General features: G+C 42.1%; 1 protein-coding gene across 1 annotated transcript; it reads left to right on the top strand.

Moving 5' to 3' along the window:
- The first annotated feature begins 1,114 nt into the window (after window positions 1–1,114).
- LOC109477821 (mediator of RNA polymerase II transcription subunit 12-like protein) lies at window positions 1,115–27,408 on the top strand. The gene is made up of 43 exons (XM_019779237.1): window positions 1,115–1,227; window positions 1,928–1,990; window positions 2,501–2,647; window positions 2,769–2,852; window positions 2,982–3,141; window positions 3,679–3,881; window positions 4,266–4,376; window positions 4,609–4,745; window positions 5,136–5,200; window positions 5,432–5,607; window positions 5,939–6,175; window positions 6,433–6,564; window positions 7,057–7,183; window positions 7,621–7,832; window positions 8,442–8,558; window positions 8,909–9,100; window positions 9,592–9,723; window positions 10,210–10,398; window positions 10,794–10,957; window positions 11,420–11,528; window positions 11,645–11,775; window positions 11,939–12,067; window positions 16,014–16,155; window positions 16,269–16,398; window positions 16,680–16,901; window positions 17,534–17,677; window positions 18,105–18,256; window positions 18,669–18,776; window positions 18,923–18,994; window positions 19,198–19,286; window positions 19,496–19,660; window positions 20,090–20,225; window positions 20,373–20,441; window positions 20,606–20,715; window positions 21,194–21,326; window positions 21,772–21,933; window positions 22,203–22,448; window positions 22,724–22,858; window positions 23,673–23,799; window positions 24,152–24,275; window positions 24,662–24,836; window positions 25,460–25,704; window positions 25,990–27,408. Exons 1-43 carry the CDS (start codon window positions 1,132–1,134, stop codon window positions 26,357–26,359), a joined length of 6,369 nt encoding a protein of 2,122 aa, XP_019634796.1. The 5' UTR covers window positions 1,115–1,131; the 3' UTR covers window positions 26,360–27,408.
- Window positions 27,409–27,453: the final 45 nt, after the last annotated feature.

Below are 27,453 nucleotides of genomic sequence, written 5' to 3'. Positions count from 1 at the left end.
CATACAGGAATGTCGTAAATATGTGCTAGACCAGTCACGAAGTAATCATGAATGTTGTCTGGCAGCTAAAGAAGACTGCACGTTATAGCTGTAGGCTGAGTATCACCTCAGGTGAGAAGACAAGAAAAATGTGTCTGGATCATTTGTAGACCAGTTCCTGCAATAACGTTATATACATGTATGTACTATGATTAAATTTTTTTTTTTTTTAACAAAATTATATTACAAATTGCAGCTTTTGAAAGGGACTCTTTTGAAATCCGCCCCTTAAAATCCCCCATATCAAAATTGGATATACATATATTTGTGCATGTATAAAAGGAACAAAGCATCACAGAAACTTGAAATCTACAAACTAGCTAATGCTCAACATGCCTGTTTAAGCTATCAAACCATGGAGCTAAAAAATCGATTTTTTTTACCTCCATGATCAAACATGTCAAACATAATTTAGGTGGGCTAATAATAGATCACTCATCAATAGATGATTTACTAGTAAAGTATTTAGATCAGGTGATTAGACCGGCAAAAGAAGATTGCCACTCTCTTTGGTTGTCAACATAATCTAAACGTTGTATAAACGCTGTAGTTGTCCTAGTTCAACGTCTACTACTTCGCTAGACGTGGCCAAATCATCACTAGGTAACCTTTGTAAACGTTGCCAGAATAACATTGACACTGACAGCCAAGAAGATACTTGTCAGTAGATGGCTACTGTTTAAGTGTTACGTAAAAACATTGTGCTCAATTCTCAATACCGTTACCTGATATCGTAGGGGGTTCAATGCCTTCTTTTGAAGCCATGAAGGGAAAACCAGGGTCGTCAAAAAGACCAAGCAAAGATTTTGAAGTGCAACATCTGACTTGTCCACGTTTTAGGGTAGAAGTGGGTCAGACCAACCATCTAACGGGGATCGCTGTCAACATTGAAATAAATCAAAATCCCTGTATGTCCTAAAATAGCACATTCTATCAATTGAAACATGTTCTTTATGTAGTATAAGAGCTTTTACTATCTAAAATAAAGACTGGTTTATGATTTGTAAAAATTTCTGAAACGCCCCTATTTTTAGTGTGCTCTGCCTGTGTTCCTCCCGGGAGGCGTGATATCGTCATCACCCAGGCCCCGTCATGGCGGGCGCGACTGTTTGTTACGAGTACCGGCCGTTAAAAAGACCGAGACTGGGCCCTCCAGACGTCTATCCACAAGATCCGAAACAGAGAGAGGTAAGGAGGAAGACTAGGGATACGATAAAACGCGTCGCTGATGCTTAGGAGGGACGGGGAGGCGCGATTCGGGCGTTCAAAATCCTGGCCTTCGGAGACGACAACAAAAAACAAAGACGAATTCTTGAGCAAATTTATGTGGCTTCTTGGTGATAATGTTATGAAAGTACGGCAGATATCGTTTTGCGGAGTACTTTATTAATACTTCGCAAGTTGTTCTTAATATCCTAGGCATTTTTGATCACCAATTGAGTAGATGGTGTGGATTAAGTCATAAAATTTATGGTACATGTATCTTGATTTTCTAGTTATGGCTTTCGCATGTATGCAAGGAGTTTCAAATAAATTTATCAAGGATGTAGCCTTGGCGATTGTTGTATTGTAATTCTCTTGCTTGCAATAATGTAATAAAACAATAAAAGAAGCCCTGTAGCACGGTAATATGCGATGGTAATATCAACCAGCACGGCAAATATAGCATTTTAGGAGATAGGAAATTCTAGGAAGTCAATGAATAATATAATGTAATTTATGATCAGCCTTTCACAGATGTAGAAAAATGACGTAGACTCTAGAACATGCATATACATTTTTTCGTCAGCTATGTTTATTAAAGTGTGCACATAGGCTCGAACCAAAGTGAGACTTTCACGTAATCCATAATTACTGAACATGACATAATTTTTTCCCTATCTCACAGGATGAACTCACTGCCACAAGTGTTAAACAAGGATACAACAACCAACCCAACTTCTCAGATGAGGTAACTTTAGTAGACTGAATTTTTAACATGCCCGAGGCAAGTGGAGACAATGTTCTTGTGCTGTATATGGTTAAATTCATACATATACTATAATATACATATACAGTGAATATGTATATTGAATTGCATACATCAACGGTTAAAAGAAACGCAAAGTACGGTAAAGCTTTTACTTTGTTGTTGTTGTTAGTCAATGTTGACTTGATGATGTACTTTTGTGATGCGGAAAGTACCTTAAAAATATGCACCAGCTATTCCCATTTTATGGATCATCACTACAGTATACTAGTTGCGTCGATGAAGGTTAGACATCCAGGTAATACGATACGCCAAAAAGCAGTTACTCAAGCAACTGGATCAAAATCATATCCAGTTGCTTGAGTAACTGCTTTTTGGAGTATACTACTAGTTGTTTTATTATATTTTCTCTCTCTTCTTCAGGACAGCAGATTATACTATCAGCTGCAGACTTTGTTTTTAAAATCATATTTTTCCATTGTGTTCCTCCAGCATGGAACAGCCAGGAACTGTAACATAGACACATCTAAGTTCGGCGAGGCTTTTGCAGCAATCCTCGCTGAGAAACAGAAGCTGAACACACTGCAAGAACCAGGGAGGAAGAAACCACCTATCAATGCTAAAGACAACTTCTGGCCGGTGGGTCCACATGGGGTTTTCAACAACACTGTTATTGCTTAACTGCAAGTCACTCGTCTTTTGAGAAATTTTCAACGTGGAAAAGTTGTGGATGTATAACATTCTTTCTTGGTTTTTGTAGGTAACTGCCCGTTCTAGGAGTGCCATCAATGTGTGGTTCCAAGACTTGGCAGGCCAAAAACCTCTCATGGCCCTGTCTAAAAAGGTGGGGATTATTTCAATGAGTGATTATTTGTCATGATTTTCTAGTAGATTACTGTACTGTATATTTATAGGAAGTGTAAGTTAATTGCTTTTCTTATACATGTTTTGCTGACTATTTTTTACTTTTCAGGTGCCGATATTTAACAAAAAAGAGGAAATCTTCTCATTCCTGTGTGAGTATTCCGTCCCGTTACTGCGTGCGACCTGGTTTGTGAAGATGACCTCGGCGTACTATGTCGCCATCTCGGAAGCCAAGATAAAGAAGCGACAAATGAACGATCCAAGCCAAGGTAAGGTGCAAAAACAAGCTCTATCATTGAGTGCACATAAAACACTGTTACTAGCACAGTTACAGTTGCTGTAACAATTGTAGCAACAAATGTGTTTATGAGGCTTAGCCAGGGCTATTCTTAAATCCTACACTCCCTCACTATCCTGTTTAACATCTGTTGTTCCCTGTGGATCGGACATGCTACACGTTGGTGCTGTGGCTTGATGGCAGCATGCCATTTTCCTCTAAAAGTCTATCCTGTGGGTTAATGCAAGGATTTTAACCCCCTTTCTTCATGCCACATATATATAACTTAAGGAGTTTAAAAGCCTCCCTAATAAATAACATGTTGTGGATCTGTATCTTCCTTGGTCGACCTTATGGGTTTAGGCCTTCCACATTCAGTGTTGTAATGATAATCATTAAAGGTACTTATTATAAAATGTGTACAAGTAGGAGGGTGGACTGAAATGATGAAGACTGCAGAAATAGTCTTTGTTGAGACTGTCAGTGAAGTCAGTTCTACTTCTAATTTGAACTCTTTCTCTCCCCTCAGAATGGACCCAGGCCATGACGCGGTTTCTGAAGGAACAGCTGAGTAAGATCAGCGAACATTACCAGCAGACCCCCCCTCCCGCAGGGGGCTCCCAGTCCTGCTCCAACCTGCTGGGCACCAACGGACCAACCATGAGCCAGGACACAGAACAAGCCATGAAACTCTGGCAGTACAACACCAGGCTCACCTTCTACTTGTTTCAGGTACGGAGATTCTCATTGGTCGTAAAAAAAATGCTAGCCGTGAAAACTTTTCCTGACTTGTTATGTTTACCAAAGGAAAACATATTGTTTTTGACCAATAAGGTCAATGACCTGATCCAGATATCATGGTAACTAACGTTGGGTTACATCATGTTGCAATTTTATAGCGGGAGGGATTTAGACTCCTGTCTGCCCATATATGTTGACCATATTTATATGTGAATGTGTTTGAGTAAGAATTAACAGAGCAGACCATATGCAAAGGTAAACATTGTGCATTTGCTTTGCAAATGTTACCTTTCTAGTTGAAAAGTTTTTTTTTCAATTGCTACTTCATGAGATATCAGCAGATCACTGACCTTTGCCCTTTCACCTCTGCCCCAGGAGGGCCTACTTGACCGACAGGAACTGCTGACTTGGCTGTTGGATTTGCTGGACCGTACCAAGTCATCGGACGACAGCATGCTGCGGCTGTTCCTCCCGATGTTACTACAGGTAAGCATAGACACTGGTTCTGTAGTTCTGACGGTTTCTGTCAGGAGGCGCTACTGCATCTAAACCAAAGGTACCTCGCCTACCCAAGAAGGCCACCCAGGGGACCAAAGTCAAGTGGTCTTCTTGGACAGGTGGCCTTCTTGGGCAGGTCACTTATGCCTATGGGGAGAGATTTAAAGACTTGGAAAGGGTTGTTACAGCCAGGTTTGATGTTTTTTTTTTTCCTCGGCAGTACGTGGACGACTTCGTGCAATCCCAGCAGCTGAGCCGTCGCCTTGCGTACACATGTGCGAAGAAGATCGCCATCATGTGCAGCGACTCCCCCTGTGCAAGCGCAGCCCTCAACAACCAGTCTTCTGTAGGACAGGGGTGAGTTTCATGTCTAAATGTTCCCACTCACTTTTTATGTTTATCGAAGGAAATTTTATTGTTTTTGCTACGTTTCCTCTTCTTCTTCTCCTTCAAGCCAAAAAGGTCAATGACCTGAACCAGACTGTCTGTTACCATGGTAACTAGTGTTGTAACATCATGTTGCAATTTTATAGTAGGAGGCATTTAGTCTCCTGTCTGACCATATATATGAATGTCTTTGAGGAAGAATTAACAGAGCATTTGCTTTGTTTCTAGTTTCTATCAGGACCTATTCAACAAAAACCTTTCAGCCATTTAGGTACAGAAACTGAAAATCTTTCAGTGGGTCTGTCAGCATTTCTGTTTTCAATCAGAATACAAGGAACTTTACTGTAATTTTTATTTCAGGTCTGCCAACCCTGTTTCTGCTGTGTACAGTGAGGTTCAGCACTGTTGTCATCACAGAGCTGTGGGTGAGTAGTAAAGCTGGAGACATGTGTTGCATTTTTGTGTGGAGGTACCTGTTAGAGCTTTTAGCAGATGTAAGGGAGCTTGTGAAGAGATGGAAAGATGCAACAAACAGTTTGTAGAAAGATGAAATATATATGATTATGGCTTTACCTCAAGCTTTATCTCAAGCTTTTCCTGGTAAATTATGAAAATAGTAGTTATTAAACAATATTCCGATCTGTTGTGCCCAACAGTTCTAGGTTTGAGCTGTATCCTACAGACTGTCACCTTGTGCTGTCCCACTGCGTTGGTGTGGAACGGGGTGGGAGAGTCCAAGTCTAGTGCAGTGACGGGGTCCCCACTGGACATCCTACCCTGTGCACCCTCCAGTCTACCTCTCCCATCCGGGTTAGCTTCAGCAGCCAATCAGGTGAGGATATTTACATAGGCTTGGGGTGATGACATGCTTCAGTGGCAGCTGAATGAAGCTGCGATGATGATGAAATAGATGTGAACTAGAAACCAAGGGTCTAAATCCATACTTGATAAATTCTTTAAAATGCTCAGATGTTGAAAAATGATTAATCGTACCATCCAAACTAGAATGTACTGGGCGGATGTTCGGGCCAAAAAAATAAACGTACCATTACGTTTACACTTCCCATCGCCTCCTGCACACTGTTTTTCCATTTTTATTCTTTATCATGTTATGTTTATTCATTGTACTACAAATAAATAAAACAAAACAAAACCTTCTGCAGATCCGCAGTAACATCCGGGCGCGGGAAGATGAGATCAGACAGCGTGGCCAGGCGGCGGAGGTGAAGTGGTCGTCGGACAAATGTCAGCAGTCCAGAACAGGGTCAACCATCAGTGCCATGCTGACCGTCCTAGAGATTCTGGACAAGCACACGTTTGACCGGATGGACTCCAACAACTCACTGGACACCCTCTACAACAGGATATTTGGTAGCTCCCATGGCAAAAATGGTGCTGAGGTAATGATATTCTGGAATATACCATTCAAGTTTAGGGGTCTACCCATAAAATTTTTTATGAAAAAATTTTTACAAAAAATAATTTACAAAAAAATTTTACAAAATTTTTATGAAAAAATTTTTACTCTTTAAAATTACTAAAAGCATGTTGTATTACAAACAGTAACATTTACTATAACAGTTAATAACAGATTTTGTTGCAGTTTTGTAAGAGTTAAATTCTCAAAACATGTTTTTTCTTTTGTTTTGAAAAACAGTGTTCGTCCAACAACGATGCCATCATAGACTTGCTGTGTGAGTGGGGAGTGACCACTAAGAGAGCGGGGGAGCACAGGGCCATGGTGGTGGCATATCTGCTGGAAAAACAACAGGTGGAAATGGAGACAGAGGTAAGCATTGTGATTATGTGAAGTGTGGAGTATTGTAGCCTGGTTACCAAACCTATTATAGCTCCTGAGTCCTATTGTGCTTTACTTGAACACTGCTAATTTTATTTTGATATTTCCATCTTCAGGGCTCAAAATTCATTCTTAGGAATAGGTGCACTCACTGGTGCACTCAACCTAAAAAATTGGGTGCACAAAAATATTTTGGATGCACCATATGAATTGAAATAAGTAGAATGTCGGCAAAATCTAATTACACTGTATGTTTCATTTGTAAAAAAAAGTAGTACAAGAATGATTTTATCAATTTTCTGGCACTTAGATGTTAAGAATGCGCTCTATACATGAACATTTAACATCTTGACATACGTAAACCTCCGAAAAAAATTGGGTGCACAGCTCCAAATTTGGGTGCACTAAGGTGCACATACACCCAGTATTTTGATCCCTGAATCTTACTAATACATGTATCTATCATGTTTACTATGCACACAGAGGTTGGGTGAAATGGAGACTATGGATGAGAAAGAGTCCATCTCATCTGCATCGTTAAGCAACAACGGTCTGCCCCCATTTCAACAGCTGCTCATGAGGTTTCTGGACACCAAAGCTCCCATGCTAGGTATAGTTGGTAAAGGGTGTTATTATTGTAATAAAGTTTTACAAAGTTGTTAGAAAAGGTAATGATAGTCCCATGGCCCTTTTGAGGCCGTAAATGCAGTGGGTTTTTGATCCACTGTGTCTAGGGTAGGGTATTGGAAGGTGGAGTCCATCCCTCTCCTTCCACTGCCTTTTACCTCCCCAACCAAAGTCAGGTACCCATTTTACACTTGGGTGTAGTGAGGAAAATTATGCAAATTGCTTTACCCAAGGACATAATGTTTAGTCAGAAATGCAAGGAATTGAGTAAAAAAAACTGTGACTTCTCGATCACTTGTCTGCTTACCTTAGCCACTATACCATTTGACATCAAAAGGCAAAACCCACCGCAAAAAAAGCTGATTAAAAGACATTCAATTCATGTTTGTGTTGATGAACATTTTTGTAATTCCACTGCAGATAATGGTGAAGAAATCAGCGACGAGGAACGCCAAGCCTTCGCCAACCTGGTTCTACTGTTCAGCGAGTTGATACGCAGCGAAGTCTTCTCCCACGATGCCTACATGTGCACGCTGATATCACGGGGTGACCTGCTGCACACCCCTACTGACTCAGAAATGGTAGCTCCCAGTCCAATGCCTGATGGGAAGGGGGAACAGGGACACAGTAAGGTATGGCTGGTTATTTGCTAAATTTTTATGAAATACTGTGTATTATTGTGCATAGTTGTGACTTAAGGGTTTGTACCATCTTTAATCTGTGGGTGGTGTCGTGCTCGAAAATGTCATTATCCATTTTCCATACACTAAAGATGTCAACATTCTACAAAGGATTAAAAATTTTTTTTTGATAAGGTAGGACAAATTAGGTTGGCACTGTAGAAAAACTTTCATTTTGGAAAAGATTGAGAAGCTTTAAAAGAGACTTTTGTCGCAAGATATCTATGAAAGATCTGAGCTGCACTTTTCCGAAAATCCTGGAATATTTTCTGGACAATGTTTTACAGCCAATTTCTGTAATATCACTTCTGTAATACCGCTTTCATAATATTGCAACTGTTGTGATATAACTTATATCGTTGAAGAGATTCATTTGTCACGTATAGATACAGTTACTAGATGATTCTTTCAACAGTGACAAGTTGGAAGGGTAAGGATACTGACCTCCAAATTTTCGATGACTATCAGTCCATCTTGTTTACGTATCCTTGGTCCCTTCCAACTTGTCACTGTTGAAAGAACTTATGTCATAATATACCATTTTAATGAATGTTTTCCTAGTCGGAGAAGTCGAGCTCCCACCTGGAGAGACTGTTACAGACAGACCTGGAGTCAGACCTGGACCAGCTGGACCTGCTACATCCTGAGGTAGAACCTGTGGACCAGGAGGAGGAAAAGGTAGGACAACAGAGCACTTCGGCAGAAGGTACTGCACCTGCGCGAAACCCGTAATGTATTGTTCATAGTACTTTGGCAGAACGTCTCATTTAAGGTTGTATTCGCATATATAAGGTTAACACTCCCTCTGTAGTTTCCAAATGTTGTGTTGGAAAAGATATTGTCTGCAACGTTCAAAATTCTGATGCAGTGTTGGAACGGAAGAAGAAACAGAAATATAATACATTTGTATGTTTTCCTTTGGTAAACATTGGTTTTCAAACAGCTGACAGCACAAGACTGTATATGGTTTATGTATTTCAAGTTTTGATGATGAAATTTTAGCCTAATACTGATTTGCCTTCTGTCAGGAAACCAAGATGGAGACAGAAGAAGATAACAGCAAGAGTTCTGCGCAGCGGCAGGAACAGAACAAGTCCCTGCGACACATCCAGTACGCGCGTAACTTCCCGCTGCCTCACGACAACTCCGCTCACGAGCACAACCAGCGCCTGGTGCTGCTGTACGGGGTCGGGAAGGCTCGCGACGAGGCCAAGCATCAGGTTTGGAATTTTGAAATTTCCACCATTTTTCATGGTCATTTTTAATCATTGAAAAATCAAGAACCATTATGGAACCATGTAAACTACATTTGCAAAGCAAATGTATTATGTCTACCTTCACATGGCCTAGCCCAAAAAACTACCGCTCTGCCTATTCCTATTTAGTTACATTCAAACATGTATATTATATGGCAACCAGCCCCTCTAACTCTGCACTGACACTTGCTACATAATGTAATTCAAGACCAAGGGTGTCTGCTACAGCACCAGTTACCATGATGACAGTCATCTGGTCTGGGTCATTGACCTCATTTGTTTGGAATGGAAGAAGACAAAACGGAGCAAAAAAAATATTATTTCTTTCTGTGAGGGGAAACATATAAAGTATTTTGGGTCTACATCAATTTGGTCTTGCCAAAATCATATCATCTGGAAAAATTTTGACTTGTGAGTTGTAATCCATTTATTGCTGTGTCAATCAATTTCTTCAGGTGAGAAAAATGACCAAGGAGATCCAGAAGGGTCTAAACAAGCTGGGAGGAGTGGAGAAGAAGGAGGAGAGCAAGAGTAAGAAACAGAGCAAGTCTGACACTCCTGTGGACCTACGGGGGCTGAAGGAAAAGGTGGGAACTACAAACTTCTTCCTGAAATAAAGAATTTAATAATCTACCTTTGATTGCTTCTTTCTATTGGGAACAAACCTAGAATGGCAGTCTAACTCTAAAGCAAACATATTGAATACAGATCTGAACTAGAAAAGTAGAAAGTACAGTGTACTCCAAGAGTGCAAACATTGAGGCAGCATGCAGAGTTTTACCATTTACTTACAGCTATTTGAATTTATCTTTCATGCAGCAAAATAAACAGCTAGTGACTTGCAGTTTCAAACAAAGCTGCTTAGTGGTTTTGTTTATCTCCAACTGGTGAAAAATCCTTTAAAAACTTCTTTCCAAGCTTTACGTCATCCACTTGTTTCTTGGACCAACTGGAACTGGTTCCCAACATTTACTAATACCGTACGGTATGTTTTTTTTTACTTGAACCAGTCTGGATTCTGGAACCAGTCCATCGAACCAGTACACAGCAGTACTAAAGTTTTTTGTTTTCAGGTCCAGCAGCTGACGTATTTTGACCAGCACACGGTGACCCACACGTGTACACACCACATCCTGGAGATGGTGTCAGGGTTCCTAGCAGGGACCAATGCCCACCTCCCCCCTATAGAGCACATTACCTTTGTACTGGACCTCATGGAGCTGGCACTCAACATACATGGGCTGCTGGACTTTACTATTCAGGTAAAGGGGTGTGAACTGTGAAGCCTTCAGAACTCTCACTTGAGCATGTAAAGAACTTAAAAACAGATGTCTAATTTGGAATTATTAGGCCATAGATTTCAATGCTGACTTTTATTTTGGTCAAACATAAGCGTAAACAAAAGGCAAACACTACTACGTTTCTCTTGGGCCATTGTTTCTAGTTCTGTTAAGTTCTTGATACATGCAATATGCTTTATTTTTCTAGATCCTCCTTGCACAGATTGTTTAATGCTACCATAATTTGATTTTGCAAACAATTTTCACCAAAAGCTGCATTTTGGCTTTTACTAACAAAACTAGTACATGTATTGGCATGCATGTATTATGAATTAGTGGGCTATGAGTATGTTAAGTTTTAATTCCTATTCTTGCAGCTGTTGACAGAGCTGAGCCAGGTAGAGGCAGAACTGATGCTGAAGTCCTCCAGTCTAGCGGGGTCCTACACCACCAGTCTGTGCCTGTGTATCGTGGCAGTACTCAGACGCTACCATGCCTGTCTGCTGGTGGACCAACAAAGATCTGTCACTGTGTTTGAAGGGTAAGAAAAGTTGTTATTTTTGGGGGTTTCGTTTTTGTTGAAGTAGAGTTGGATAAGACTTCTTTGAAAGTTGTTTCTGTATGACTTAAAACATTGGCTATTAGGGTTCCCCTTTCACACAATCAGTATAGACTGTTACCTGGGGGGGGCATTTTGATGTCTATCAAACACCTTCCTCAGAGCTTCTGACAGGAGAATTGCTTCTCACCGCTATCTGTAGCTGATGTAAGTGGCAACTTTTTCAGCAAGAACACAATCCCAAACAACTTCATATAGCTTTGAAAGCAGAAGCTCTGAGGAAGGTGTCTGATTGACAAAATTTGAAACGCAAGCAGGTGAGAGTGATTTGTAAAAGGAAACCCTAATATCCTATGCTTTACCAAACAGATGAAACTATTTTTGGGACTTAAAAGATTTTTATTTGTAGCTTATGGCTTTTACTATTGTGTTGTTGTATTCCAGACTGTGCAGTGTAGTGAAACACGTGGGGAATCCGTCAGATTGTTCCTCCCCTGAGAGGTGCATCCTGGCCTACCTGTACGACCTCTACACCTCCTCTTCACATCTCAAGGTCAGATGTCCCAGCACGCTGTTAGGCATTGTTGTATTCCTGTGATGATTATGATTTAAAGGCGTAATACAAATGTAGGACATAATGAGTTTAATAATAGACTGCTTTTTTTTCAGCAACGGTTTGGCGATGTGTTTAGCTCAGCCTGCTCTAGAGTGAAGAATACCGTTTTTGTCAGTATCCAGCCGTCAGCGTCTAACCTCCTGTGGAACCCTGACTTCATGTTAGACATTGTGGAAAACCCCAGGTGAGCCTCATACTTTGAAACACTGTATGCTTGTGCTAGTTGTACAAAATGTATATATTTGTGACTCAAAGAAAATTTAAGTAGACCATGCCAGATTCCATAATCTTCCTTGACTATTCTAGACTGTCAAGTAATTCAGTCTGTCGTTTTATTACGATTACAGGATAAACATATTACAACAGCCAAGAGAGCGATTGTCGCTGGCCAAAAAGTTGAACGAGCACCCAGCCAACCGCTATAGTTTTGTGTGCAATGTGCTACTGATCATCTGTAATGGACAAGACATTAACAGGTTTGTACAGTACTATATTTTATTATGAAGAGACTTTTTTTAGAAATCTCTCCCTGAAAAATTATTATCTGTTCTACTAGACAACTTAATGCAGGTATGGTGCACAGACAAAGTGCTGTGGTTCAATGCTAAAGAGGATGGCAGATAAATACCTAATAATGCGGGTTTTATTTGAAACACCTCACAGCCCGAAGGCTGAATTACATGTCCCGTACATTGTATAAAAACATATTGTGGCAATAAAATCATTACATATTTACAATACAACACTAAAAGTTAAAATACCAACCTCATTAAAAGTACTAGATTAAAATCAAATATATAACGGCATGTACATTACAGGATTACATTACAGAGTGCTGTTTAAAAGCTGTACGAGGTAAGGCAACGGGCTTTTCGCATATCTTGCTGTGCGTGCTGGCAATTGGTCTAGTTTTTTGTTCTGTCTTGTTTCCCTCCCACTGATCTCTCCCCGAAGTCGAGGAAACCAATGTCTGTACTGTTCAGACTTGTACAGCTTCTGGGCAAACTTCAGGCACAGAGAGACACGTCGGTCTTCGAGTTTCTGGAGTTGTAGTGCTTCACATGCTGCAGAGTAACTGTGAAAGGTGTTGCCGAGGATGATCTTAGTTGCCCGCACTTGGATGTTCTCTATCTTTCTCCGTTGACTGGACGTTAAGCCTGGGTGCCACAGGGGTGTTGCATACTCCAGGACCGGCCGTACGAAACTCGTGTAAACAGTAACCAAGTCGTGTGTTGGTAGGTGAAACTGCCTCAGCCTACATAGGAGATACAGCCTTTGGTTCCCCTTTTTACACATTTCCAGGACGTGCATGTCCCACTTCAGATCTGACTGAAAGGTTACTCCTAAGCACTTGGCGATACTGACAACTTCAAGTTCATGGCCGCCAATGGTGAGAACAGGAGGAGGAGGAGGAATCCGGACAAAGCAGACTTGCATTGCCTTACACTTTCCCGGGTTCAGTTTCATTCTGTTGGTTTCTGTCCACGTAGAGAGGTTGTCAAGATCGCCCTGTAGTGTAGGTGGATGTGCAGCAAGTCTTGTTTCGATCAGGTTCAGATCATCCACAAATGCCCACGACTTAGCGGTCAGGTTGTCGGTGATGCTATTGACGTGAGCTATAAAGACAATAGGGCCGAGTTTCGTTCCCTGTGCCAGGCCACATGTAAGATGTTTCACTTGCGAGAGAGTTCCCTGGTACCTGGTTTTCTGACTCCGGTCAGTGTGAAAGTTGGCAATCCATGGAACAAGTTCCGGGCGGACTCCAAGCTCCAGGAGGTGACGTATGGCTGTGGTATGATCTACAAGATCGAAAGCCTTACTAAAGTCCGTCAGTACCCACGTGCTGCTTGTTCCACGCCTGTCTGCCGACTTGAACAGGTGGTCGGCCAAGTTACAAGACAATGCGTCGTCGAACGACCCTTCAGACATCCAAACTGACTGGGAGATATGTTGTTACCGATGTCCTGTAGTACCCACGAAGCGATGAATCCCTCACAAACCTTCGCGATTAAAGACGTCAGTGAGACTGGACGTAACTGTTGATGCTTGGTGGGTGAGACTTAGGAAGTGGAACAACAACAGCTTCCTTCCACTCCCGTGGCACTATGCCTTCATACAGAGACTCGTTAAAGATATTCGCGATCGGCGTGCAGAGTTCGTATGCAAACTCTTTCAGTAGGACGCCGTTTATTCCATCCGGCCCAGGTGATTTCTTCACCTTCACTTGTAACAGTTTGTTGTACACCTCCCATGGAAGAACTGTGGGGGAGCGCGTGACGGAAGAAACGCTGGTAGCTTGGTGACGTCAAGCGGTGGTAGGGATGTTGTGATGTCGGTGAACTTGTTGTTGATGATATTTGCAATATCACTCGGGGTGTCAGGTACACCTTGCACTCTTACCACCATCTCTTTCCTCTGTGTGCCGGTGAGAACTTTCAGCTCCTTATACCAAGCACTAGGATTTTGCTTCTTTAGTTTCTGAACTCTGTTGCTGTAGAACTCACTTTTGGCCCTTTTAATTGCTCTTTGGACTTTATTGCGAAGTGTTCGCCATGTTACCCAGTCCTGACCCTCGAACGCGCGCTGACGGAGCTTGATCGCGGTCTTGATCACTGGTGACATCCATGGTTTGTCTTGGATGTGAGTCTTGATTACTTTGATGGGAAAGTATGTATCGATTGCATGGGTTAAAATCCTGTAGAAGGCCGATGTTTTGTTCTGTGTTCCCCGTGCCTCCAAGACTTCTTCCCACTGATACTGGGTTATCCACTGACCGAACGATCGGATGTTGGACTCCATCATAGGTCGTACCTGACGTTTTGTAGTCTTGTTAAAGACCTTCTGGTGTTTGGGGTTCAGTAGAATCAAGTTATGGTCACTGCGCCCCAATGGCGAGGTCACAGTGGGCGGGTGATAGAAATCAGTAAGGTTTGTCATTATGAGGTCAAGAATAGCCTCGGATCTGGTTGGAACATTTACAATTTGTTGAAGACCATTGCCAGAGCACACATCAGACATGTCAATACGGTTAAAATCGCCCATAATCAAGTAACCTGCACTATCATATTGGGTTCTCAATTTGTCTATGGTGTCTAACAAGTGTTGCCTTAAAGTTTCATCACAATCAGAGTTCGGCGGTGCGTACACTATACATACGATGATAGACGAGACCTTCCTAGGTAGGCGCTTAGGGCGCAGCATGAGCCACATACATTCTAATTCGTCTGGGACATTAATGTCAACAATCTGGTGAGTAGCTATACCATCCCTTACATACAAGGCTACCCCGCCACCACGTCTGTGTTCTCTAGATTTAGTGAACGTGGTGTACCCATCTAACGACCAAAAATCAGTAGGGACATCGTCACTGAACCAGGTTTCAGACACACCTGCTACTTCTACATTCTCAGATAACAACACCGAGTGAAACTCATCAAGCTTGTTCGCTAACGACCGAGCGTTACATAAGAGAACTGATGGTACAGTGTTCTGTCGAGAAATGTTCGGCTTATTTACAGAGCTCTGAGTGTTCGAAGATGGGATCGGTACTACCAGTCTCGGTCTCTGCAAGATGATCGCCGGTGAGCGCTGACGAAGACTAGAGCTGTCGCTGGACAGGACGCGGCCGGGAACGGATGCTCCAGGATTGTCCCTCAGAACGCCTCGAACTCCGGGCAGTTCCCTCGCTGTAAACATGCCATCTCTCTCCAGTACAGGCTGGAATTCACCGGCTACTTTACATATGTGTGGATGTGGTTGTTTACCATCGAGATTGAAGCCAGCGTATTTGCATATCAATGTTCTGTTCCCAACAACTGTAGAAATCTTACGTTTAAAATATTGTCCAGCTTTAGTCCCTCTAGGTCTGCTCCGTAGTTTCCACAGTCCCAGGCTGAGTAAGTTGTTCTTGATTTCTGAGCCGACCGGGGCAGATGTCTTCTTCAAACCCCGAAGAAAATCCAAGGAGTACCGGACGATCGCTCTTGGGCAGGAAGCCATTATGCAGGACTCGATGGTGTCCAAGCAATAAACAGTCTAAAGTTGCATAAAACAGGTCCACACACGTACATAACAAGTCCGAAGGGCTTCAGGAAACTTTCGGACATACAGAATATTGCACTGGGGGGCTAAAAAGGTAATAACTTTGCTAAAATCACACACAAAACACGGAGCGACGTTTTCGTGCGGCTGCCCCGAAAAGCGCCACCTAGTATGTTGACTTGTAAGTTGTATAGAAATACATGCATTTAGCAATGTTTTACATTGCCCACCAAAGTTTGTTTGAGAACTGTATATTGACTTTCCTTGTACAAGGAAGCAGGTAAGAGTTAACATGTGAAGAAAATTTGTTACACAGTAGTCTAATACAAGAAATTGTAAACTTGTGAAGTTAACACTGCCATCTTTTCTTTCAATCCACAGGATCAATGAGATTTCAGTTCTGTGCTCTGAGCTGACTGCGTTCTGTAACTCCCTGAGTTCAGAGTGGCTCGGTGTACTGAAAGCCCTCTGCTGTTCCTCTAACCATGGATGTGGCTTCAATGACCTTCTCTGCAGTGTAGATGTAAGTAGGCAAATCTGCATCTAATTTTTTACACAATGCTGTACAGTTCTGCACTTTTTCATATCACCACTAGGAGGCGTTGTTGAGACATGTTCTAAACTTTGTCCCTGCAGGTTGGAGACTTGTCCATCCATGACTCACTAGCGGTGTTCACAGCTATCCTGATTGCTCGACACTGCTTCAGTCTGGAGGACTTCGTCAAACATGTGGCCATCCCTGCACTCATGGCAGCCTGCCCTTCTGGTAGGTGGAAAAAAAGATGGTTCAAAATTTTTTGGCTTTGGGGCATGTCTTTAGTTTGTAAATACATTCAGTTTGCTTTTCCAGTCTTTATTTTATGTGGTTTCCTTGACTTTTGTATTATATTTAAAGAGATTACAAAAATTTGCAGCTATGAAATATTTGTCTTTTAACAGTGACTGCTAACTTCACACTTTAAAGCAACAAAAAATTTTTAAAGAAAAGTGCAATGTATTAGCCTATCCTGCATAATTATGACACAATACATGTATTTGCATTCCCAGCTGGAGGAGACCAGGATGCGGAGCCAGGTGCGCGTCTGACCTGCCACCTGCTGCTGCACCTGTTCCGCCGCGGCTCGCCGGAGCCCGTGGACGCCAAGAAGCCCGGCCACCGCAACATCTTCCACATCAGGTCGTCCTGCGACCGCCACCTGCTGTATGCTGCACACAACAGCATGAGTGTGGGGGCCGTGCTGGCTGTACTCAAAGCCGTGCTGATGCTTGGTGAGATTTCAACTTTTCTGCACTTTTTTGTGGCACCACTAGGAGGCGTTGTTGAGACATTCTCTGAATTTGTTTGGGAATAGGTGTGTTACACAATTTTATCATGGGCCCTCTTACCATTGGGAACAGTTTCTGTTGAAAGTAGAAAATTCAGATTGACTACTAACCTTGCCATGGCACATGTACACATGTAGCCATATTCTTCATCCTTGACTTGTTTGGCCATAATTTCAACCTTTAAAATTCTTAGAATGCCTCATTTTACACCATTTGTTTAGAATGATTGCATTACCATAACAACTTTAACAGCCTATGGCTGCAAGATGGCAACATACAGCTTAATATTGATTGTGCTTGTGAAATAAACAATTGATGATGACCTGCCTTTTTGGTCCTACATTGCCTTGCATTGCCCGCATGCAGTATGGTTTTCTTTAAACTTCATACTAAGCTTAGTAGTACATGTAGTAGTAATAATCGTCAGAGCACTAGTCTTGGTTTTGAACCAAGAGGTCCGGGCTTCGATCCCCTGACATGCCCGATGGGAAGGAACCATACAAATTTTTTTGTCTTCTACTGCAACATTCGTCAGACGTTCAGACGTTGATGTTACCCCTGTGTTGTGTGTCCAGGTGATGCCGGCCACACCTCGGGAGGCCCAGGTAACAATACAAACTCCTCAGGTGAGATCAGCATCTCCAGCCTCTTCGCCCCCATCTCAGGACTAGACGACCTTGACCTCGACCTTGGGGGAGGGTCAGGGTCACGTGGGTCAGGTAAGGCCTGTGTAGTTTACAGTCATGATTTATTATGTTTATCGAAGGAAAACATATTGTTTTTGCTCAGTTTCCTCTTCTTCAAACACAAAAGGTCAATGACCTGAACCAGACAGTCTACCACCATGGTAACTGGTGTTGTGTTACACCATGTAGCAATTTCATAGCAGGAGGGATTTAGACATCTGTCACCATATATATGAGTGTGTTTGAGTAAGAATTAACAGAGCAGACAATATGCAAAAGTAAACATTATGCATTTGCTTTGTAAATGTTATCTTTCTAGTTATTATAGTATGCATGGTATGTTATGGTATTGCAGATATACACACCTTTACTTTGTCTGAAGGGGGAAATTTAAACAAGGTACAAGTTTCTTTTAAGAGATTCTGTTAACCTGTAGTTATGCCCCCCTCCCCACCTTCAGGTCACCTTGAGAATGCCAGTCTCCATGAGTATGCCAAGTACTGTCTGCGCACCATCTGTCAGCAGGAGTGGGTACAGGAGCGATGTCTGCACGACCCAGAGGGGCTCTGTACAGCAGAACTCCTGCTGGACCCCATGCTGTCACAGCAACAGGTACAGCAGCTATATAGTACAGTTAGGTACAGCTGTATAGTACGCTCATTTATACAGTACTGCAATACTGTACAGCCACATAGTATAGCCATAGTACATGTATAGTACAGAAATATGGTACAACCATACATTACTGTATATCCAAATGGTATAGCCATACAGTACAGCCATACAGTACAGCCATACTGTATAGCTATATGGTACAGCCATACGGTATAGCTATATGGTACAACCATACAGTACAGCCATGTAGTAAAGCCATACAGTATAGCCATACAGTATAGCCATACAGTACAGCCATGATGCACTACAGTACAATATAGTGTAGCCATACATGTATGTGATATACATGTAGTTCAGCCATACAGACTATGATATAAGATTTTAATAATTGTCATATTTCTCCCCATAGGCCCAGAACCTGCTGCAGTTGATCTGTTACCCAGAAGGCATGCCAGGACTGCTGGATGATGATGACAGTGGTGATAAACAAAAACAAGTCATCAGTCAAATTCTACAGGTATTACCTGTGGCTACCGGTATATATTAATTCTTGAATAATATCCTGCATGATTAAAATGAATTCCGAAAACCAAAATTAGTGCAAACTATAGAATAATATTGTTCTCAAATGATATGATTGTTTTCTTGTGACTCTCCCTGTAGCGGCTTGACAAGTGGTGGCTGCGTGTGTCCTGGCTGGAACTTCAGGTCATGATAAAACAGTGTCCGCCTTCGGTAGGTTCTTTCATACAGTGAAAAAAATCATTTAAATCTAATCAATCTGAATGAATTTTTGATATAAGAGACTCAGTCTGAGTTTTCTACTTTTTTACGTAAAAGATTGATGACTTGGAAGTGCTCATACTTCAGTAAAGTGCCTTGAAAGTTTCATCTGGCTTGCTCCAAATCTATTTCAACTAAACTGTTTTATATTTTAGGAGATGAACAGTTTACTTGATAAGATAGCCCACTGCACCATCGAAGTGTTCCAACGCCAGACAACACAAGGAGACAAGGGAGAGGCCAAGTAAGCAACTTGATAACCTTTTAATTAGATCATTTCCTTTGTAGATAATTAGGTACTAATTAGGTTTTTCATCTCCTCAATAAATAGTTGTCAGAGAGTCATAGTCTGTTCATACCTTGAACTCTCTGCTCTGCAAGTTACTGCACATCCCCCCTTCTCCCCCTCTACCGTAACACAGAATAACGATAGACTTATCATCTCATCTGTAGGGAGGATGTGGAGTGGCACAACAGCTGGCTGGTGGCCCCCCTGATCTCCAAGATGCCCAGCTCGGTGCAGGGGCGGGTGCTGCGTGCAGCTGGCCAGGTGCTGGAGAGCGGCAACAGCTGCTTTGCCAGGTCCAAGGCTGACAGGGAACGCCAAGCTCAGAAAACGTACGTAACTACATGTACATGCAGTACATGTACACAAGCTCAGAAAATGTACGTATCTGGTAGATTGACGTTTTTAGATTCTTGGAAATGTTTTTGATTTTTTGAATGTTGAGGGGGTGATAAATCGATTCAATCAAAATTGTTGACAGCAAGTCGAGAATGATATAAAATGTAACGTTATATGAACATGGTGTGCAAGGAAAACATTAATGAACAGCAATGATTTCCTACATTCATAATCTGAAACAGCTTGCTGTATATTTATTCATAGATTACGTGGACTTGTACATTTGCTGACAGCTGGGATGCTGTTTCCTTGGCTGTCTCAGTAATCTGCTTTTCCACCCGACCTTTTGTCTTGAACAGCACAGCATCATGCTGTCCTGTGCAATGATTATATTTCAGCTGACTGCTGTTGTTGTTTTGTAGGCTGTCTCTGTTGAACCAGCAGCCCTTCCTGTCCGTGGTGCTGACCTGTCTGAAAGGACAGGATGAACAGCGTGAGGGTCTGCTGTCCTCCCTACAGACACAGCTGACACAGCTGCTGCAGGCCAAAGAAAAGGATGTGAGTACAGCCACTGCTGTGACAGAAATGAGCATAGATTAGATTCAGTTAGATTATACACCAGTTTCAATTAGACATAAGCATGTATATAGTGTTATTAAGCATTTTCTTAGACTGTATGTTTTTCTCTCCTGGCCATCTTTACAGGAACACTTCTTTGAGGATGTGAAAAACAAGAAGATGTTGGAGGAATCCTTACAATTAAGACTAAGCCTGGTAAGTACATCGTATGTGATAGATAATCCAAACAATAGGAGTACTAGTCTTTATACTACAAAATGTTGTACCATTTTTATATGTTACAGTCTCTTCATACACATCACGATCTATTTGGATTGTTGCTAATAAAATGACGTAATTTCTGTTTTATTTGTGTGCAGTTGGGTGGAATGTTTGACACAGTTCAGCGCAGCACCCAGCTGACTACAGACTGGGCCTTGTTACTGCTGCAGCTCATCAGCTCAGGGACTGTGGACCCACAGAACAACAGGTACACTTTCATTCATGCTCTCTGGCTAGCATTTTAACCAGTCCTACATTTAAAATTTCCATCACTTTTCAACCATGAAACCAACCAGCTATCAAAGACTTTTCCATTACACAAAGGAAAAGTAAACTTGACAAACTAGAAAGGGAACATTTGCAAAGCAAAATGCATAATGTTTACCTTTGCATATGGTCTGCTCTTTTAATTCTTACTCAAACACATATACATGTATATGGTCAGACAAGAGTCTAAATCCCTCCTGCTATAATATTGCAACATTATGTAACCCAACACTAGTTGCCATGGAAGCAGTCTGGTTCAGGTCATTGACCTTTTTGGTTTGGAGAAGAAGAGGAAATGTACAAAAACAATATGTTTTCCTTCAGTAAACATAATTACTTGTCTTCAGAAACAAGCATAACATTACATGTACTATTTCATTCATGCACATCTTTGTTTGTTTGTTTGTTTGTTTTTGTAGTGCCCTGTTTACCACAGTGCTGGACATGCTGTGTGTACTACTGAGTAGCACCATGGCGTCAGAGTCACGGGACAGTAGTCCTAGCACTGGGGATGAGAGAAGAATATACATCAACCTTATCAAGAAACTCAAGGTATGTCGGTTCATTACAAACCTCCAAGGTATCCAGAGTTACAGAATATTTTTGCAATAGTATTGCAAGAAAAGGGCATGTCATTCTTCAGAAATAGCCAAAACCTAGCTGTTTTCATACATATTCTACTACAGAGTAAAGAGACTCTTTTCACACAATCAAATCTTTTATTCAGCCAACATTTTGGTGACCGTCTGTCACCTTCCTTTTGGGCAATTCTGACTGGTTCACATTGCACTGCAGCACAGGTGTCGCTGCTATAGATGCAATGTGAACCAGTCAGAACTACCCTGAGGAAGGTGACAGACGGTCACCGAAAGGTCGGCTGAATAAAAGACATAGAATGATAGTTGTGTAAAAAGAGTCTCTTTACTCAGTGACTTACCAACCTGATAAAACTATTCACGGATATTCTACTACAGATGTTGTTTCTTTTTTCTTACAGAAAGAGCTTGGTGACAAACACTCCCCAGGAGTGGACAAAGTGAGACAGCTGCTGCCACTGTCTAAACAGTTTACTGATGTCATCACCTGTGAGCCAATGGGAAGCCTCATAGACACAAAAGGCAACAAGATTGCTGACTTCGACTCCATTGACAAGAAGCAGGTACTGTGTTATCTTCCTCTGTATCGATATGTTACAGGGCTGCTTATTGGCTAACAGCCAGCCAATGAGGAATGGAGGACTGTAAGGTTTCTCAGAGGGTTGTTCATTGGATTTGGATGACCACCAACCAATCAGGATCAGAGTTGTTTTGAAAGTTGTTTGTCTAGAAGATACTAGAGTGGCTTGAAAGTTAATCTTGTTGTTGCCATTCTGAAACAGGTGTAAACTGTTATTTCGAACAAAAAAATCTATTTTTTGCTCCATGTCAGGGACTCCAAGTTGCCAGCAAACAGAAGGTTTCAGGATGGGACCTTCTGGAGGGACACAAGAACCCTGGTCCCCTGTCCTGGTCCTGGTTTGGAGCGGTCCGTATGGAGAGGAAACCTCTGCTGTATGAAGAGCAGCACCGACTGCTGCTGCACCACACTCACACCAGGAAGAAACCCATGGAGTACTACCTGGAGCCTCCACCACTCCCCCCGGTGGAGGAGGAGGAAACTGCAGCTCCTGCTCAAGTAAGTTTTGTGTATGGTACTGAGAGTAATGGTTAAACTTGAGAGTTAACTTGAGAGAAAGTTTTTTTTGTGTGTTGGATCAAAGTTAAACTCTATGGCTATGGATTTTACCAACACAGATGAGCTTTCATTTGAGTACTGTGAGTAGCATTTTTGAATTAGTGATGTAATAAGTCTTATCATATGTTCAAAATGACATACTGATTTTTCGTAAAGTTTAAACAGTATGTACATTTTGAATTACATTATTGAATGTAAATTGTTAACCCTTGTAGGACCAAGGGAAGCAGACACCAGACCCGATCAAGCAGCCGGAGCCCAAGCCGGCTCAGACGCCCAAGAAAGCCAAAGCAGCAGCGGCCAGGAAACGGAGACAGTCCAAGGCTGTCAACCAGTCCAACAGAGACCAGGTCTGTTCACACACCTGTCATGTACTGTAAACCATGAGGGGCCAGGTCTCAGTAGGGGCCAGGCACACCTGTACCTATCACAGTAATTCAAAAGGGGAAGACAGATTGTCATCCAAGTCACCATTTCAGCTACTTCAATGAAAACCAATCCATGCTGCTCTATTCTACACACTCACTCATTTTTTTTCTTGTCATAATACCATACTACTGTTACAGTACAACACTGCACATATACTATACCCTTAGACTGTTAGAGGGTCTATGAATCACTCTTAGACCCCATTGTCAATGCCAGAGACTCTTTGCTCAAAGTGCGCTTGGGAGATACCAACTAGAGCCTACATGTAGGTGGTCAAGCTCACTTCACCTACTGTCATACCCTGTCTTGCTGACAACCAAGGGAATGCAGAAGACAATACAATATACTACAGTACTGCACAACCTTGCACCTACTGCACTATATTGTAGTCATTGTTTCTATCAACACAATGTCTTAACATCATCATACTTACTACTACTTTTATCCTCCTTTAACTTTACTGCAGTCTTGTAGGATTTCTCGCCTCTCCCAGGCAAGTATACCTGAATAGATGTGAAGTGAACAAAGATGGTCGTTTAAGATCTTGATATTTTGAAGGAGTATCAGATATATGTCTGACACAATTGATAATCTGTTGAAGATAGCTGTCTTATTAACTAATATGTAACTTCATTTGAAAACTTTTTGTAGAAGTGTAATCTAGAAATATTACTATGATTGCTAGGGTAAGAAACTTTTTGTGTGAATTTCATGCATCTTTCCTACCTACCACAGAGCCATACGAGCACCTTAATGAACCAGATCCCACCGTATGGGGAGCAGCAGCACATGATGCAGCCTAACTACTATCTCCAACCCAACCCTCACCCGTCTTATGGGTATCAACAGCCACTACCACCAGGTATGTTTGATTTTGTTAACCAAAGAAACAGATGTTTTTCCCGTTTCCTACTGCAAATCAATAAGGTCAGTGACCTGAACCAGATGTCTGTCTCCATGGTAACCAATGTCGGGTTACATCATGTTGCAATTTTATAGCAGGAGGGATTTAGAGTTTGCTCAGTACAAAGCCACAAGGGCCACTTCTGGGCACTGAACTAACAACGCTCACTGCAGCAGCATCTCTCCTTAAGTCAGAAACATCAGGCAATAAGACGTTAATGATCTTTCGTAGTCAATGTTTCATTGTATCTACTTCTAAGAAAGATTATGGTTTGGTATGAATAAGTTTCCACTTTGTTGTTATTTTTTAGGAGGTCCGAGAATGGAGCAAAGGCCCATGGGAATGATCAACCCAAAGGCGGCGTTGAGTTCGATGTTGCGGGCGCGACAACCCGGGAACCACCCGGTCAACAACCAACAGTTACAGCTGCAACGGTACGTACATGTAAAACCCTCTGAAGCACTTGTTCATTACAGGAGCTTTCTTTGGTGCTGAATAGCATTCACACTAAACCTACTCTTTCTTGTGTTGAAATAGGAAGGTAGAGCTTTTGACCAGTCACTCTGGTCTTCCACAGTAGACTGACCCAGTGAGATTTGTCACGTGGCTTCTTTGAAGTGTGACATCATTACTGGGTCAACGGTATCTGGTAGATGATGTCGGCCCCTGTCGGGGTTGAGTGAAGGGTGATGGACCCTGATGTAAATAGCCATTTGTGTAGGATCAAACATTTTTGAATGTAACTACCAACACAGATTAACTTTCATGATTGACTGTTTGCTTGTTTGTTTAATTGATTGGTGGATCACTTGTCCCACAGGTGGCGTAACCAGCACCTGCGGCAGCGTCTGCAGGCACCTGCGCAGCAGAACCTGCAGCCAGGTGGCCAGGCAGGTGGCTCACAGCCGCCCATGTACTCTCCGTACGACAAACAGCCATCTCTCCACCACCTGCCGCAGCAGCAGGTACACAACCAACAGTCACAAAGAAAACCGGTTTGTTTTTGTTTTTTTATTTGAGTTTCTTTGCTTTTCTACTTTTTCTCATTTTAAGTCAATTATGTTTCCTTATTTGTGGATCTAAAGACTGAAAGTTACATTTAGATTATAATTAGAAAAGATTGTTAATTTAAAAAATTTATGTGAAAGATTTTGATCAGTGAGCAAAATACTTCTGATATTGATATATGCCTCTGACTTTTTTAAAAGGACAGCTCATCTTGCATGATGTGGCCTTCCTCTTTGTAGAAATGATTTAAATCCACCAACTGTACAGTTTTTTATTACTTTCAATTTTTTTCCAGGTTTTACTTTGTATTTTATTCACACGGTTGGAATTAGCTTGGTCAAATCTGTACGGAAACTTGCTTGTGAAAATAACAAGGACAAGTTCTCTTGTTCCCTTCTGATGTCTTTGTATGAGGGAGCTTCAGCCAAAACCTCAAGCACTAAACACCTGCACGTACATGAACCTAACACATTATTGAGAAGAGTAGGAGTGGCCCGTGTGCTTGGCTGTAGCAAAGCTGCACTGCACAATAAGTTACTTGAAAAAGCATAATGCTTCACCTCAGATGAGAATGAACTTTACCCTTTACATTGTACCTCTGATGTTGCAGGGTTACGGAGGGTACAGTGCCCAGCATCAGCAGATGTCCCAGGGGGTGATGCCGGCCCCCCACCCCGAGCCAGCGGGCAGCAGCATGATCTCCCCTCCCTACAGCACCAGCTACAGCACCAGCCAGTCCGCAGGCATGATGGGCAACATGGCCGTCTCGCAGCAGAACCAGTACATGGCACAGGGAACAGGACCCTCCATGACTCAGCCCACGCATCAGGCCATGAGCATGGGGCAGCCTGGAAGGTTGGTGCTCCTTTTGTGGGAGGGAGATGGAGTGAAATGTGCTCTATTTGCTTGCAAATGTTTGCCTCTCTAGTTAAGTACAACTGAATGTAATTTTCAGTGGCCTTTCATACTATGCTGATTTGTGCAAGATATTAAGGAGGGAGATGGAGTGAAATATGCTGTTACGTATTACTCTCAAATGTTGGCCTCTCTCCCAGGTAAAATGTTATTTTCAGTAGCCTTTTATACTATGCTTTTTGTTTAAGATATTACAACCTTTGTCGAATACACGTTTTCATACAGGAATACGATGGGTGGTGGAGGCCCCATGATGTCTACTGACCCCATGCAGCAGGCAAACATGTACCCAGCACAGCAGCAACAACAGCAGCAAGCACAGCAACAGGCACAGCAGCAGGCGCAGCAGGCACGGCAGAGACAGCTTCAGCAGCAGCTGCAACAGGCGCAGCAGCAACAGCAGCAGCAGCAGATGCAGCAGAGCCTGATGCAGCAGAGTGTCATGGGAGTGCAGAGGACAGCGCAACAGCAACAGACAGCTGCTCTGGTACAGCACCTCCAGAGACAGCTGTCTGGGAACCAGACAGCACCAGTACCGCCTCCGCAACAGCCTGCCAGACAGCACCAGCAATTCCCTTCTGGACACCAGTATTAGACAGCATTGTACAGGGTACAGCACACTGTTAAGGAGAAAAAAGCTGCACTGGAAGAGCACACAACATAGCTGGCCTAAGCATGGTGCTTGTATGTAGTTGCAAAAAGGGAGCTGATAGTGCATGCAATAGTCTGTAACAAGAACTTGTACTGTGCAACACACAATATAGGCAACGACTTGTCTTACCCTGTCAGAGGGACCAATCTGAAATGTTGGAGTGAGTAAAATGACAGTTTACTAAGACTTAAGAACTGGGCAGTACAGTCACACAATGTATACTCTACTGTTGTGGATTCAGTGCATCACTGATAAATGTTAATGTTAACACTTGGAACAGGGATCAGCTTGAACTTGTTTTTGGTCAATTTATTTTGGCAGATTTGTGCTGTATTTTCCTCTACTTTATTTTTGCTCTTTGAAGTTGCAGCAAGAACTGTCATTCTGTGTTCTGAATATTTTGTCTCTGTTGCTCTGTTATATTGTCCTAACTGTACATTTTTAGGTACATGTAATGGAATATCTGCTATCTCTTTATCAACTACGAAATATCAGTGGAAATGGTTAGTATGATTAGGCCCACTGGAGGAACAAGATGCAAGACATTTTGCACTGCTACTGAAATGCAGACTCAGTTTTCATTTTTTTTTTTAACAAAGTAGTTTTCCAGTCCACTGTATCAATGCTCACTACTGAATTTTAACAGTTTCAGCCAATTAAGTTGTTGCTACATTGTTTATGAAGGATCACCATACAGGGCAAGACATGGATGGAATGTGTGTTCAGGACTAACGTCCTCTGGTTGATCGAAAATGAGGAATTTTAATTGTCATTCAACAAGTCGTATGATAAACCTGCTTTATAAAATGCATATCACGCATAGCATACGGTTTCACCAATGAATGAAGTCAGCTACAGTGTTTGTATTATGCTCATTTTTAACTTAAAAAGTGATGTAACTTATGTTGTACATATATCTATTACAGTATCATACTCTTGTACATAGAAGTATAGAGATGCCTGGCTTATATGGCACAATAAACCATTCCTGTCCAAATGTCGGCTGAAGAATTTTCCTGGTTGACTATTCTTGCATA

Source organism: Branchiostoma belcheri, unplaced genomic scaffold, assembly GCF_001625305.1.
Source record: "Branchiostoma belcheri isolate BF01 breed outbred unplaced genomic scaffold, Haploidv18h27 scaffold41, whole genome shotgun sequence".
Lineage (NCBI taxonomy): Eukaryota > Metazoa > Chordata > Leptocardii > Amphioxiformes > Branchiostomatidae > Branchiostoma > Branchiostoma belcheri.
This window is presented reverse-complemented; position numbering and strand designations above follow the sequence as displayed.